The following is a 14,759-nucleotide window of genomic DNA, read 5'->3' as shown; positions in this document are numbered from 1 at the left end:
GTGTAGCAGGTCAAGGATTTGGAGCAAGGAACATATTTTCAGAGCAAATCATCAAGGAATTATGTGGAGCCCTGGGAAGAAAAGAAAGGTTCCACATTGCTGGGAACTCACACTTAGTTCTAGGTCAACTGAACTAGTTCAATGGGGCTATAAAAATAACACTAGGCAAAACAGTGAAAAATTACAAAGAAGTTTGGGATATCGCATCATCTTATCATTTTAATGACCTATGAGCCACAACAGCTTCTCACAAGTTCACATGATTTAGAGCTATGCCTGGGAGAAAAAAGACTGACTAATGTTTTAACTGAAGAATGGATACAGAATCTATCTAAACACTGGAAAGAGATTAATGTTGTTTTAGCAATTCAACTGGGAAGGAATGCTCAATGTAAGGATAAACAAACGAAAACAAACCACTACTCTGCAGAATGGCAAAGAGGATGGAAAGTAACGTTCCATATTTTCCATGCAAATATACAGTCTAAACTGTAAATGGGATGGACTAGCTCCAATTATAAACAAAGCATGACCTTACACATATCAAGGAAAACTCTAGAATGGAAAAATGCTCAAGTAGTTCCAGTTTCATTTTTGATTATGGGAAGGTAAATAAGTTAGCAAAAAGCAAGGATGTTATGTTATTAATGTTGCTATTAAAATTTAACAGTAAGGCATATGGGAAGTCTCACCAGAATCGTCACTAGTGGGAAGGCTATAAAAAGAAGAAGCATGAATTGTTAGGCTTTGCCTGTGTGAAGTTCACATGTTTTTATTTTTATTAATAATTGTATATTAATAATTATGTTAGGTTCAAAATTGTGAATATTTGTTTATGTTAAAAGGGACTAGCAAACTCCCTGCTTTTTGTTGATAATAGACCCTACCTGTAGTGGCAATGGAAAGCTCTTTTGTACCAAAGATCATGAGAACATTGGATACATGTCTCCACTACTTTAAAATTATGGGAGACAAGTGTAAAGTGTATTTTTGACATCTATGTTCCAGGATGTCAAAAATAATCTTATGATTTTAACAAATGTCTCTGATTTATAAGGGAATGTATCATGGGGCCTTGAAGCAGCATACGAATTTAACGCCGATATTTTATTTCTACTTACTTGGCTAAAAATCGAAATAACCTACAATTGTGATGGAACCTGAACAACCACACCAACTGAGATACGAGCGGAAAACACCAGAAGTGGTTAAACCAAGTATGAAAGCCAGAAGCGAAGTAGAAACTGAAACAAACAAATAAAAGGTCAAACATGTTTAGTTCACAGAGTTTTGTTGTTGCTGCTTTTTAAACCAAAGATTCCAGTTCAGAGATAATTCATAATTTTGGGAATATAAGATACTGCTCAGTGGCAGCAAATTAATAGAGTGCATATTACTGTGAACAAAGTATTTACTTTGGCTTTTCCAAGACAGAACAGATATACTGCTTTTACTAAAGAGACATTTGTAGCATTGACCCAGAAATGGATTCTATATGATTGAGTACAACATACCAAGATAGTCTGGGGATACCATTTTAGAGGGAGCAGAAGTTGCAACTGGAATTTTGGACGCCACTGATGTAGAAACTTTGACTAGTAAATTATCAAAATTGGGGCAGATTATATGTAACATTCAAAAGCCATGAAGTAAATATATATAAAAATACACCTTTGAATGTTATTTACCTAAGATTTAACAATTTCATATGGGAATCAAAATGTGGATAGAAGTAGCAAAAATATCAGTTTTATAGAAAGAAAAGTACTGGAACTGGAAAGTGGTATTAACATTGTTAAACTACTAATAGCATAGCAGATTCTGTGATCAGTCATTGTGTAGGATGGCCTAAGTTCCAACCATTGAAATGGGGCAGAACTGTGATTTTAGGAGAAATAACGGCCAAGATATTACCTAGGAGGCATGGAGATGACTGTAAAATGGCACATGCACAACCTGCATTGCTATTTCCTGAAGAGGCCTATTAGTCACTGCACAGAAGCTAAGTAGCATTGCTGATGGTGCATTAACAGGTTTGGAAAGGCACTTTAAGAAATGAGGTTATAGACACTGGAGCCTGTCCTACTGCAATGGAGTCTGAAGAAGCCCCACGATGTAAACAGAATATTTCTCCTAGAATAGCAGTAACTACTTGCATGTGGAGCTAATTAGCAGTTAATGATTTTAGGATCTACAACACCAGACATGGAAACATGTTATTGTTTCTCTGCATCTATTTCAGTAGGAATTGCCAGAAAATTGTGCTCTGTGTAGAGAAATAAGTGTGCAACTTTTCTCATCTATCTAATTTAGGGTAATTATTTGCAATGTTCACCCACATCACCAGAATTACAGTACCTAGAACACCACCAACCTAGGGCTAATTTGGAATCTTTATTAAAAAAACGTTAAGGAATAACAGCAAATAGAGCAAGTAGCTAAAAAAATAATGAATAGGCACCAGCGAAAGGACATATCACTTTAGAAAATAAACAGCCACTAAGATCAGGAATGGATGCAGAAACTCTGATTCTACCATGATATTCTTAGAGGACAGTCAAGTACTGTACAAGAATTATGTGTTATTTTAACCATCAATAACCTGTGTATTAACTAGTGGTCTTTGTTACAGCTTGCAGTATGTCTTCTAGTGTGTGACAGAAGATCCTGGAGCTATCTGGAGCTATACGACTGCAAAAGACCTACATGGATTTTGCAAGAAAACCATGAGACAAGACTGGAGCAGGGTGGCACTCCAGCTTCTTGCTCTGAGGCAGTAGCTAGCCTTGAGCCAGCAGAGCTTGACACTGTGGGTTCAGAATCAAGGCATAGGGAACTGAGTTTGCATTCCATCATTGACAGGAAGCATACCAAGGCAGAACACTTTTACAAGCAGAAGTATGCTAAGCACGATATAATCAATATTTGCTTGCCTTGAACCCAGCCATAAACACACTAAAACAGCAAACCCAGCAATAACACACAAGTGTTTTGTAACACAGCTAATTATACTAATAATATGGAACCACAAAGGGAAATAGACATGGGATATAGTTTCACAAAAGGGATACAGAAAACCATCTGCAAGTAATAAAATATGGAGAATAAGCAAGAAAGAAGCCTGGTAAAATCAAAACAAGTTCTAGTCCTAAAAAAAAGTTAAACTATGTTGGTAGCAGATGAGATTCTCTGCTTGTTTTGATTGGGAAATGGCAAGGAACACTAAAACATCAAGGATGAGCAAGGAAGAATGGGGAGAAAAGTCATCCATTTCATTTCTATCCTTACTGAAGAGCTCTCCAGTCTGACCATCTCAACATCAGCAATTGAGGCCCACAGCAATCAACACAGCATACACAAACTCAATTGCAAAACGGGATATATTGTTCCTGAATGTATAGGAAGATTATATATCAAGGTTTGAATCGCACACCTGCAAAGAAAAATGATCTTAACTTATATTTTTATCATCTATTACCTGATCAAATGAGGCCACCAAGTGGCAATGTAAATATTTAGTCACAAAGGAAAAGTGTAATACCTTTTAATAACATAACAATATGCAAAAAGAATAATCAAGAGAAATGAACACAGATTAAACTTTATTTTATGCGCCTTGACATAAAGCACTAATCTCATTTATGGTTCGCAAACATATCTTTCAAAAGCTGTCTTCCATCGTTTAAGTCACAATGCCTTCAAATATTACTTTCCTACTCATTTCAGGCAAGCAACCTTAAAATGGCTTGCAACACGTTTTAAAATTCATAGACTGAATTTTACATCCTTCCTGTCCTAAATCACAAACATGCTTCATATTTCAGTGTCTACTTCTTCTTGGACAATTCTACTATGATGATGTCATTTTGTAGAATTCAGGTCTTGTTCTTATTCTCCTTCTGTTCATGACTGTCACCCAAGTATGCTCTAAAAAGGCATATGGTACTATGCTTTTCTCAATTCCTTTCACTCCTTCCACAGAATTAAGTATAATCAGGATGTCAAAAAAGAAGGTGGGTGGAATTGCATCTTCTCAAACATCCTCAAACCTTTATTTTAAAGGATTCTGTACACATTTCTTGTAAAATGTAAGCATAAGCAATAACACCAAAGTGCAAGATCTGCAAATAATCTGAAAAATTTACTGATTCTGAGAATTCATGTAGGAAGCAGTGATTTGCAAAAGTGCAACTTGAACTCCAAATGGTACCTAGCAGGTTACAGTACAAAGATATTGGTAAATCAAATATACACAGATATGCAGATAATGCTGACAAAACCAAACCAAACCAAAACAACACGCAGAAAACCCCAAAAGGCACAACAAAATGAAAATGCTTAAAACCACAAACTTTTAAAACAGCAAGCATGTATGCCTCCTACATAAACACAAAGCTAAGCAGCTGACTGAAATCCATGAGATGTGCTCCAAACTATTAATACACTAAAAACTATCCAAAAGTGCAATAGTAAAATATATCACACCTAATACCAAACATGACATAACTGCTTTGTGGTTTGCTCCTGACTGAGGAAGTCTTACGTGAAGTCTTGAAATCAAGTTCATTTTCTCCTACTGCAAATCACAACACAGTGTCAACTTGTTCTGGGTTAACCCCCACACTACCACTCACTCACTTCTTCCAATTGGATGGGAGAGAGAATTGGAAGGGTAAAAGTGAGACCAATTGTGGATTTAGTTAAAGACAGTTTAATAAGTGAAGCAAAGTAGCGCATGCAAACAAAGCAAGATAAGGAATAAGGAATCACTACTTCACATCGACAGGCAGATGTTTAGCCAGTTCCAGGGAAGCAGAGCTTCATCATTCGTAACAGTTACTTTGGAAGACAAACGCTGTAACCTCAGAAGTCTCTGCTTCCTGCTCTCCCTGAGCTTTTACCACTGAGCATGACATCATATTGTGTGGAATATCCCTTTGGTCAGTTCAGATCAGATGTCCCGGCTCTGACCCCTCCCAACTTCTCGTACACCCTTAGCGTACTTGCTGGCAGGGTGGTATGAGAAACAGAGAGAAGCTTTGACACTTTTCGGTCAAATTTGAAAGAGGAGCATGTCACAGCTTTTTTAATTAAGAATATCCTTAATGGAGTTTTTGCCACTTCAGTTAGGCAAACAATCTGTTTAAAAGGCATGTTCTTATTGACTGAAAGCCAGTGAATCTGGAGAAACACTTCTGAGTCTTTTTTCCTTTGAGATGTAGTGATTTTCATAAATACATTGCTATCCATAAATCCAAACTAATTTTAACCAATTAATATTCCTCATTGCTGCTATAACAGTCATAGCTGCTGTACTTATTCATACAGTGACACTTCAAATTCCTACTTCAGTAATACTGTTTCTGAATACTGTACGTAATGCATTCCAGCTTCACATGGTTGAAATCAAACAGGAGTGACTTCCCAGTAGGTTTGGTTTTGATTGGGTGGGTTTTTTTGTACACTTTTTTTTAGAATTGCTCATTACTCATGCCCATGCTTTATAGATACTGACTTCTAAGTGAAGCTATATACTCTGACACACACAGCTGCTGGTATCTTATTAATGTTTTAAAGCTAACAACATTGTTGAAGGGAACCACTTGAAGTCCATGCATCAACTCAAACAGATGCAGTGTTGTCATTAATACGGTGCACCTATATTATACATTCTGTATTCAGAAACTTTAGAGCAGAACGTACTTTTTCTTATTAAATTAATTCTGGGAATAATTCTATTATACAACTGTCAGCTGTGAATCAAAACAGTTTAGGCTGGAAGTGACAGAGAGAAGTAATTTTTCTACCTGCTCAAAGCAGGGCCAACTTTGAAGTTAGATCAGGGCATTCTGATTCTTCATCCAGTTAAGTTTTTAATGTCTCTGGGACAAACATTCTACAGCTGCTCTGAGCAATCTGTTCCAGTGTTTGCTGTCAAGATTTTTTCCTAATATTGATCCCTTGTTGCAGTTTATGACAGTTGCCCCTTGTCCATTTGATATGCAGTTCCTCAGAAGAGCTGACTGTTCCCTCAATCCTCCCATTAGATAGTTGAAGACAGTAAGATTTTTGCTCAGCCTATTTTCTTACAAAGAGGCATTAAAAATGCAAGAGTTACCACAGTAAATTTCCTGATAAATTTATTGAACTTTCTTAAGTCTCAGGCAGCTGATGATATTCAAATTTATGATTTTTTAAAATCCTTTGAAGTCTTCTGGAACGTTTTACAGTTCTTTCTCTGATAAGACAGTAAATTATATCTAAAAGAAAGCAACGATCTCTGAGGAAATTCATTTACTTGAGGACTAAAACCTATCAATATTGAACCTAAAGCTTCATCCAACAGATAAGTCTGATTTCATCTTAAATCTCTTTCAAGTATAAAAATAAAAAGTTGCAGTTTCTGGAAACAAGGCGGAGGAGATGAACAGAGAAGATACTTTTGCTTTTGATATACGTAGAAAAGTTCTCCTGTTTGGTTGGGTTTTTTTTGGTTGGTTGATTGGTTTTTGTAAGGTATTGTTAATTATCCAGTACGTTTATCCTAAGTTCAAGAACAATAGACCTTGCAGCTGAAATCACTCATCTGCAGAGATTAAATCTACGTCAGTCTCAGCTTGAATTTAATCGAAAGATTACTCAAGCTGCACGAATTTCTTAATAGAAGCCATAGAGACAATGGGTCTCAACAAGGACTCTGAGAAGCAGAAAGAAACCTGAAGGTAGGCTCTTCATTTCTGAAAGTCACCAAGTAACACGGTCAGCATTTTCCTTTGATCATCTGAAAGAACGAGTAAAGAACATTAGCTTGTTTCAATCCTGTTCTAGTAGAGCCATTTCATCCAAAAAAAATTGTTACTCTTGCTTTCAGAGTAGAAAGTATACCCTCCTCCAGGTTTACCTGTGCCCCCACTTCTTTTATGCTGTTTCTGGAGAGGGGAGGAAGAGGCAGAATGGTGAACTACCACATAGTGAATTTGAATTAAAATGCCTTTGGGAAAAAAACCACCCAAGAAAGATGAAGCTTTACCTTAGCGAAGGCAGAACATTTTACCTACCATTTGATATAAAGTTCAATGAAGATAAAGATTAATTCAAACTTATTTAGCTACATGCTGAGTGGGGTGAGAATACAGCATATCAAGTAATATATGATAATCTTGGCAGTTTTGGTAAGTGGCAACAACACTTGAAACAACTTATGAAAGATCTTGTGATGAAAAAAGAGAGACATTTGTATATTACTACATATAAAAACATGGCCATCTATATGGAAAACTACTTTTTAAAGCTCCTCCATCAACACAATTCCTCTTTGAGAAATGTAATTGGCAGTCAATAACTGGACATAGTTTCCTGTTTGATAGCATCTCGAAGAAATAGCTTCATATCTACAGGTAATATTCGCTGAGGAAACCACAGTCCAATGGGGACTTGCATGTCAATAAGTAGAAATTTTTGTATTTCATGAATAGGAATGCATAGCTTAGAGAATAGGAATGCATAGCTTAGACTTTAACAGACACCATTAGGAATATCATATGCAGAACTCAGTAGAATAAAGAGTCATGCCACAATTTATGTCACCATTCATCCTTGTTGCACACAAATAGCTATTTTCTTAAGCAGAAAGGGAACTTCCTCCCAGACAGGAAAACAATCCATACAACTTCACATCTCCCCCACTATCCGGACAAATCTACTCCTTCAGACCCTACAAAACACAATTAATTTACTGCTAGGTTTTCTTCAGAAGTGCTGAATCATCCCACCTTCCAGTGACTTGTCCTTCATTTCATTCTGCCTCTTGCACAACTTGACACCAAGGCCAAGCCCCACACGCAGAGCTGTTCAAAGCACACCCAGAAATCACATCTTTGTTCAGAGAGAGGACAGACACCTGTACTTTGTTTGCAGGGTGGATTTCCATTTCATTCAGTTTTGGGCCCCTCGCTACAAGAAAGACAGTGAGATTCTGGAGTGAGTCCAGAAAAGGGCAGTAAGGCTGGTGAGGGGTCTGGAGCACAAGTCTTATGAGGAGCGGCTGAGGGAGCTGGGGTTGTTTAGCCTGGAGAAAAGGAGGCTGAGGGGAGACCTTATGGCTCTCTACAACTACCTGAAAGGAGGTTGTAGTGAGGTGGGGGTCAGTCTCTTTTCCCAAATAACAGGTGACAGGATGAGAGGAAACAGCCTCAAGTTGTGCCAGAGGAGGTTTAGATTCGATATTAGGAGAAATTTCATCACCAAAAGAGCTATCAAGCATCGGAACAGGCTGCCCAGGGAAGTGGTGGAATTGCCATTCCTGGAGGCGTTTAAAAGATGTGTAGATGTGGCACTTAGGGACGTGGTTCAGTGGCAGACTTGGCAGTGCTCAGTTAACGATTGGACTCAATGATCTTAAAGGTCCCTTCCAACCTAGACAATTCCATGATTCACATATTCCCACAAGTATGGCCTCAAAAGGTTACATATGCCATAAAGCAGTGTCTAGTGTTTCAGAGCAGTTTTAAATCTAAGCCTAACACCACCACAGGCTACAACCAGGTAAGTTCTCACATCCTAGCCAGCAACTTGCTAAGAAGAGAGATAACTGATAACAATTAAAAGAAGCCCACAACTTCACAGACGCTTAGTGGGCTACAAGACTCACTCGGGTGGTCCTGAACTCCGCTGACAGGTAGCGAGTGAGGGGACCGGGACGTTTGGCAGAAGGGGAGGGCAAGAAGCCTCCCACAGACGCCCCTCCTCTGCACCTGGCGGAGCGCTTCCCCTTCCTCAGCCGGGAAGGCGACCCCGCCATCGCCATCGCCATCGCCTCAGGTGCCGCCAGCGCGCTACCCTCCCGCCCGCGTCCGTTAGCGGCGCGCGCCCCTCCGGAGCGTCGGCCGTCGGCGGCGCCGCGCCGCGCCCCTCCCGCGCGCTGATTGGCTGGCGGCGCCGGCGCTCTGCGGCGCTGTGATTCCGAGGCGCTCTGGCCGCCCGGCTGCCGGCAGCGGAGCGGAGCGGGGAGGGGGGTGGCCGAGCCGCCCCCGCCGTGGGGACCTTGGCGCCTCCTCGGCCGACTGCCTCGGATCGGACGGGGGGAAGGAGGAGGAGCGGGGAAAACACGGGGGTCTCCTCCTCTGCGTGCGGCGGCGGGCGCAGCATCCCCGAGAGCGGGAGGCCGGGAACAAAGGCTCGGCGCCAGCCCCGGCGGCTCCACCTGCCCCCGGCGGAGATGGCATCCCTCGGCTTAGGGGGGCTCAACGTCTCCGCCCGCAGGAAGAGCGTCCCGGCTCGCAACGCCGCGGTGGAGAGGCGGAACTTGATGACAGTCTGCAGGTGAGCCGCCGGGCCCGGCCCGGCCCTGCCCTGCCTGAGGGGACCATTCCTCTCGCTCTCCCCGCTCTGGGCGCTGGCAGCCCCGCCTGAGGGGGCCGTTCCGCCTCCTCCCCGTGCAGGTGACGGGCGGCCCCTTCTCGTGGCGGCCGCTCGGGGGCGGGAGCGCGGGCGGCAGCCCCGCCGCAGCCCGCGGCCGCCCTGTCAGCGGGGCGCCGGCCTCCGGGGAGGTTGTTGCCGGCCTCTGGGGGCACGTAGGGGCGGGAGAGGACAGTCTCCTCCGTCCTGACTCAGCTTCTTGGGGAGTGTTTGCCTGAGGGGTGTTGCCGCGGTGCCGGAGCACACCTGGCATCGGGGCCTTAAATGGTTTTTTGGGGGGTGGAGGGTGGTGGTGTGTGTGTGTGGTTTCGGCACCTCGATGGCATTTCTGGGCCAAAGGCGTGTGGCGGGCAAGGCATGGCAGACTGAACTCTCGGCAGCGTTGGGCTGAGGTTTTTCATCTTCGCGCAAATAGAATTTGGGGTTTCGTCGATTTCTCTTAAATCGATGCGGTACGGACGCTTTTAAAATTTAGAGCTGGCACGTATTGGACGTGAAGCGAAACCTAAAACTGTTCTTCCAGGCAGCTGTGGAAGTGTCTCACCCTCTGCTCTTGTTATCGCACTGGTGCCGCAAGAGCGGTCCCAAGGAGGCTGCGTTCAGGGGATATTTTTATCTCCAAAATCTAGTTCAGGAGATCTGCAGTACAGGCTGGAGCTAGTGAATTCAAATTTTTTTTAGCATCTTAGCGCTGAGCTTATAGAAGCATAATAATAATACTTCCTGTGGCTGTACTTCTAAGCATTTCCACTCCTGTCATTGTTGAATTCATGTAGCATTTCCAAGCGTGCAGTACTGACCCATTACATCATGGCAAACTTTTAAATACATGAATATGCTGGTAGCAATGACTTTGTTAGTTCATGTGTTTCAACTACTAAATTCTTAAGTTATCAAACTAGACTATTATCTGGAGAAGGTCTTCAACAGCTTCATAGGAGCTATGATATAATTTTTGGTCTCAAAAGTTTTAGTAATATACCAGGACAACTGTTAGATAATTTTGTACCCTCACCACTTCATGCTGTAGCAGTATTTTAAAAAACAGTTTGGGACCCCATATTCTTCTTTTTTTTTTTTTTCTTCTATTGTTAATGGGTTTTTAGAAGTGTGACTGTCTCTCTGGCTACTGAAAGAAATTTGCATCAATACTGCTTCAAGTCCTAGTATCTGGGTTTCAGAGTAGCATCGATACTGTTCTGTCTTTTCCCAGGCTTTTATACATACCTCTACTTTTAATTGTGGAAAATGCATGCAATAAAAACATAGAAAAAGAAGGCTTTTATCAAACTTGCTGAAGCAGAACAAATAGAAGAAACAAAAGTTTTCAGTTTCACTGTTGTTACAGAGATATAGATATTGCTAATGTACAGGCTTTTGAACATACCAGCTTTATCATGTAATGACATCATTGTACAGGATATAAACAGTTCTTTTAAAAGGAGTATGTTGTATTCTGCAGAGCTGGCTATTTTTTTCTGCCTCCTCATTTGAGAAGAACTCTTCTGTAGTCTGTGCTGTTACATTTTATTTTTTAGTTTCTTTATTTCATGTCCTTGTCCTGCAGTTGAAATGATGTTGTAACATATTCAAAGATGCTTAGAAATCTGAGGGAATTCAGTCAAACACATATGAAACAAAGAGCTACTGCAGAAACTACTTGAAATTGTCATATTTTAATTATTTTCGGTAAAACAATTTCATTTTTCTGTGTCTTCACAAAACCTGAAGTTCCTAGTGTGTGGATACACCTTAAAATTTGGAAGGGATGATGAAGAAAGAAGATTTGTGTTATTATACTTTCCATACATGTGTTTGTATTCTTATTCTGCCAGTATAAGAGTAAATGTTTAAAATATTTCTGTTCTTTACTGTAGTTATCACACATTTTCTATTATTGAAAAGTGTTATTTGTTAGGAATAGCCAAATTAGTATAAAAACCAGTAAGATAATAGACCTTTCCAATCAAAATCCTATGAGAAGGTGCAGTATTTCTGGTAAAAATTTCTCCAATTAATTGATTCAATTAAATTTGGATGGTATGGCTTGCTACCCAGTGAAGGTGAGATCACAAGGAAGATATTCTTCTGAATTACCATCTGTTTACAGTGTCAAATAATGAACTATTTTTGTCAAAGCTTCGATTTAGCAGATTTTAACTTAATATATTAAGTTATTATAAATAGATAAATAAATATATTAATTTTCTTACAGTGATGATATCTAACTCCTCATGTGGATGTGGATAGTTTCTTATTTTCACAGCTTTGGAAGGAACAGGTTGTTTCCACTAAAATTCTGAGTGGCACTGTAGCCATGGGAAGTAACGTAGTTAACTTAAATTCCATAAACCAATTGCATGTGAAAATACACGGTTATGTTTGTGTTACTGCACAGCTGTGATTTAAATTGCAGTAATTCTTAGGATTTTTTTGTTTGAATAAGTAATAGATGTCCTAAGCTCTGTCTCTCTCCCTACCTTTTTTCCCTAAAGTTTGATGCCATTTTCTAGTAAGTGCTGGGATTTTGAGGTTGTACTAGGTTGTTCACCTTGTTTTAATCTAGTCTTCCCTAAGATTCATAGATCAAAGATCCATATAGCTACAGAACCACCAAAAAAATAGAGACAGGCCTTGGAAGTGAGGGTCATAGCTCAAATACAGAATGTGAACGCAGAATTGAACAATTGTCAGGAAATATATTTTTAAAATAGTGATTTTGCTAATATGCAGAAGAGCTGTTGCAGTGACATTGACCCTTATCTAAACTGTCTGATTTCATGTCCAAGCCATGTCTTCCAGCATAAGAGATATTAGTTTATAATCTTGGGGATTATTCTATATTAATAGTTTATGTTCTTTAAAATGGCATTTTATGACATTTCCCAAATTGAAAGCTAAATAAATTTGACAGAATCCTTCCATTCATTTGAAAACTGAGAGGAGCAGAACCTGACAATGAAAAGTGACAAATTCATATAACAGTCAAATTTTCTACCTATTTGCTTTTTGATTATAGAGGCTTGTTGTTGTTTTGAAAATAAGCCTATGGACCTGGAATATATCCACAAAAGGCTTGGCTTTGGTTTGGAGTTATTCAAGAAATTTGGGAGATCTTCTTGTGCATTTTGCAACACAGTGGAAGAACCTACCCCAAAAAGATTGCTATAAGTCTTTCTTATTCAAGAGTGTTTTCCTCTTACATAATTCAGGTGGTCTTTTTAAGGTTGGAAAATGCTACTGTTTCTTCATTTTTTTTTTTTTTTTTTTGTCTCAAGGAAGACTAGATTCATGACAGAAGAATATTTAAAAAACTGAAAATATCAGCGTTCACAAAGGTTGTTTAGATGATATTGGAATCTCTTCAACGGCTGTTACCATATGGAAAAAAAAACCCAAAAACCAAAAAACAACCCTGTTGTTGCCATGACACAATGGGAAATGATTGGATAAAAGACATTTTTTAAAGAGTCTTGAAGCAACAGGTATTGGAGCTATATTACTCCTCTGCTCCTACAGTCCACCAGAAAGTTCATCTTAGAAAATTTTAAGTTTGTTTTTGAGCCGCTTCATTTTCTCATGCCTTTTTGTTACCATTTCTCTGTTAACCTCTGGTGTGTAGGTATACTGTCGCTCTGGAGGGCGGTGCTGCTGTAGCAGCCCGGTGGAGAGAAGATGAAGGTGGCAGCAACAAAGGGAAACAAGAAAGCTGCTCTAACTCTACTTGGACATCTTTTCTTTGTAGCCCTTGTGTTCTTTAGACCTGACCTTTTCTCTCTTGACTTTCAGTTCCCATGTCATTCCACATAACTGTGTAAAAGCATAGGTCTTCTTTTCTGGGGGGCCATACACTGGAAAGAACATAAGAGGCATCTTTCATGACTGAGTAAAATGGCTTACCCAGTGCTTACTGTGTAACCTTTTTTCAAAGGCATCGCTTCTACATACCTTAAATCCTTCTTCCAATCTGTGTGGTAAGCACGGTGAAGCGTGACTATTATGCAAAATGTGTTTGTGACTTTTAATTTAGACTTATAGATATGTTTGTCTCTCTGTAGTACTGGAGAAAAAAAGAAAACCACAGGAGTATTTGCCTAAGAATTTTTTTAAATATCCCCAAAAATATTTCCTGTAAATCAAATTTTGTATGGTAGCACTGTTATCTTCCTGGTCTATGGAAATTAAGTGTACATACTTGCACTCCCTGTCTGTTTTCTTAAAAGCCAATTTCACCCAAACTTGACATAGCTATAAAAGTTGTTCAGTTTTTTGGTGAAAGTGTAGAGTAGAGAGATGGAAATAAATCTTTCTATGGAGGGCGTGGTGGCAGTAACATGAGCACTTAAAAGACTACCATTAATGATGATGAGCTGTTAGACTGGCTTTTCTAATAAGACCCTACGTATTTAACAATTGTATCCTTAAAAACTAGGTATCTTTATCTTCAATAGAATTGCAGAATGCTTTAAAACTAAAAAAAAAAAAAAAAAAAGAAATTACTTATATGTGATTTTTAGAAATGTATGTGAATTACTTGTTTTTTCTTGAATATATCTCCATTTATGAATATGTGTCCCATACAGTATTAACCTCTGAACTTGTAAGTAGGGCACTGAATAGAGAAAAAATAGGCATACTACATATTATACACTACTTTGTTTTGCAGTTTATGGATGATCGTGTCTCTTGAGTTTTAAGATGATATTCCTATATATAGTCCAGTACATTACACTGCTAACTCACTTGTCTCTCTTGTGTATATCACCAGTGAGTGAGTGATATGCTGCACCTTCTCTTTTTCAGATCTGCACGATGTGGGAGGAGTCTTCTTGTTACAGTTAATACTGTATAGCCTTGCTATATGCTTTTTTTTTTTAATTAAGAAGTTTTTTTATAGATAATTTCACTGCTCTCGTATAGCATTGAGGCAGCAGTCATTACTGCCATTAGAGTAGACAATAACAATAATACTGAGCAGGTAGAAATTTACTGGTGGGCATGCATGTCTCTCACTTACTCAAAATTGGTTAAAAATGTGGAGGAGTTCAAAACTGAGTCATAACTTGGCACTGCAGAAGCAGCTTCCTCCCCCACCCTTCTCACTCCTAATTCCTGTCCTGCCAAAACCACTACATCAACAGAAGCTGCAGGAAAGGTAGGACAGGGAGTCTTTATTCAGAAGTTTACTTAGTATAGCATAATTGAATTGAAACTCTTGAAATTTACATGACAATTTAGTTGGAGCATAATTAGTTTCATTTAGTAAATGAGCATCAGGAGGCTGTGCTGACTCCACTAAGGATGTGGTTTAGTTACTTTTAAAATACAAACATTTGAAAATA

At 39.5% G+C, this 14,759-nt stretch overlaps 2 protein-coding genes across 3 annotated transcripts in view; one reads left to right on the top strand and one right to left on the bottom strand.

Annotated features, from left to right (window-relative positions):
* Window positions 1-4,888, bottom strand: part of ABCB1 (ATP binding cassette subfamily B member 1) — a 63,524-nt gene extending 58,636 nt beyond the window's left edge. The window contains exon 1 of one of the 2 annotated variants that reach the window (XM_054191536.1): window positions 4,774-4,888. The gene's annotated coding sequence lies outside the window, so the exon portion shown is untranslated. The remainder of the gene's footprint in view (window positions 1-4,773) is intronic. The other variant, XM_054191539.1, reaches the window with a different exon arrangement.
* A 4,135-nt stretch (window positions 4,889-9,023) lies between these two features.
* The window catches only part of RUNDC3B (RUN domain containing 3B), a 55,746-nt gene continuing 50,010 nt past the window's right edge, over window positions 9,024-14,759 (top strand). Inside the window, exon 1 of the mRNA XM_054193094.1 lies at window positions 9,024-9,321. Within this exon, the coding sequence (XP_054049069.1) occupies window positions 9,218-9,321 (104 nt within the window). The 5' untranslated portion in view covers window positions 9,024-9,217. The remainder of the gene's footprint in view (window positions 9,322-14,759) is intronic.

Source organism: Rissa tridactyla, chromosome 2 (assembly GCF_028500815.1).
Source record: "Rissa tridactyla isolate bRisTri1 chromosome 2, bRisTri1.patW.cur.20221130, whole genome shotgun sequence".
NCBI classification, from domain to species: domain Eukaryota; kingdom Metazoa; phylum Chordata; class Aves; order Charadriiformes; family Laridae; genus Rissa; species Rissa tridactyla.
The sequence above is the reverse complement of the archived record's forward strand: the minus strand, read 5'-3'. Positions and strand labels throughout refer to the sequence as shown.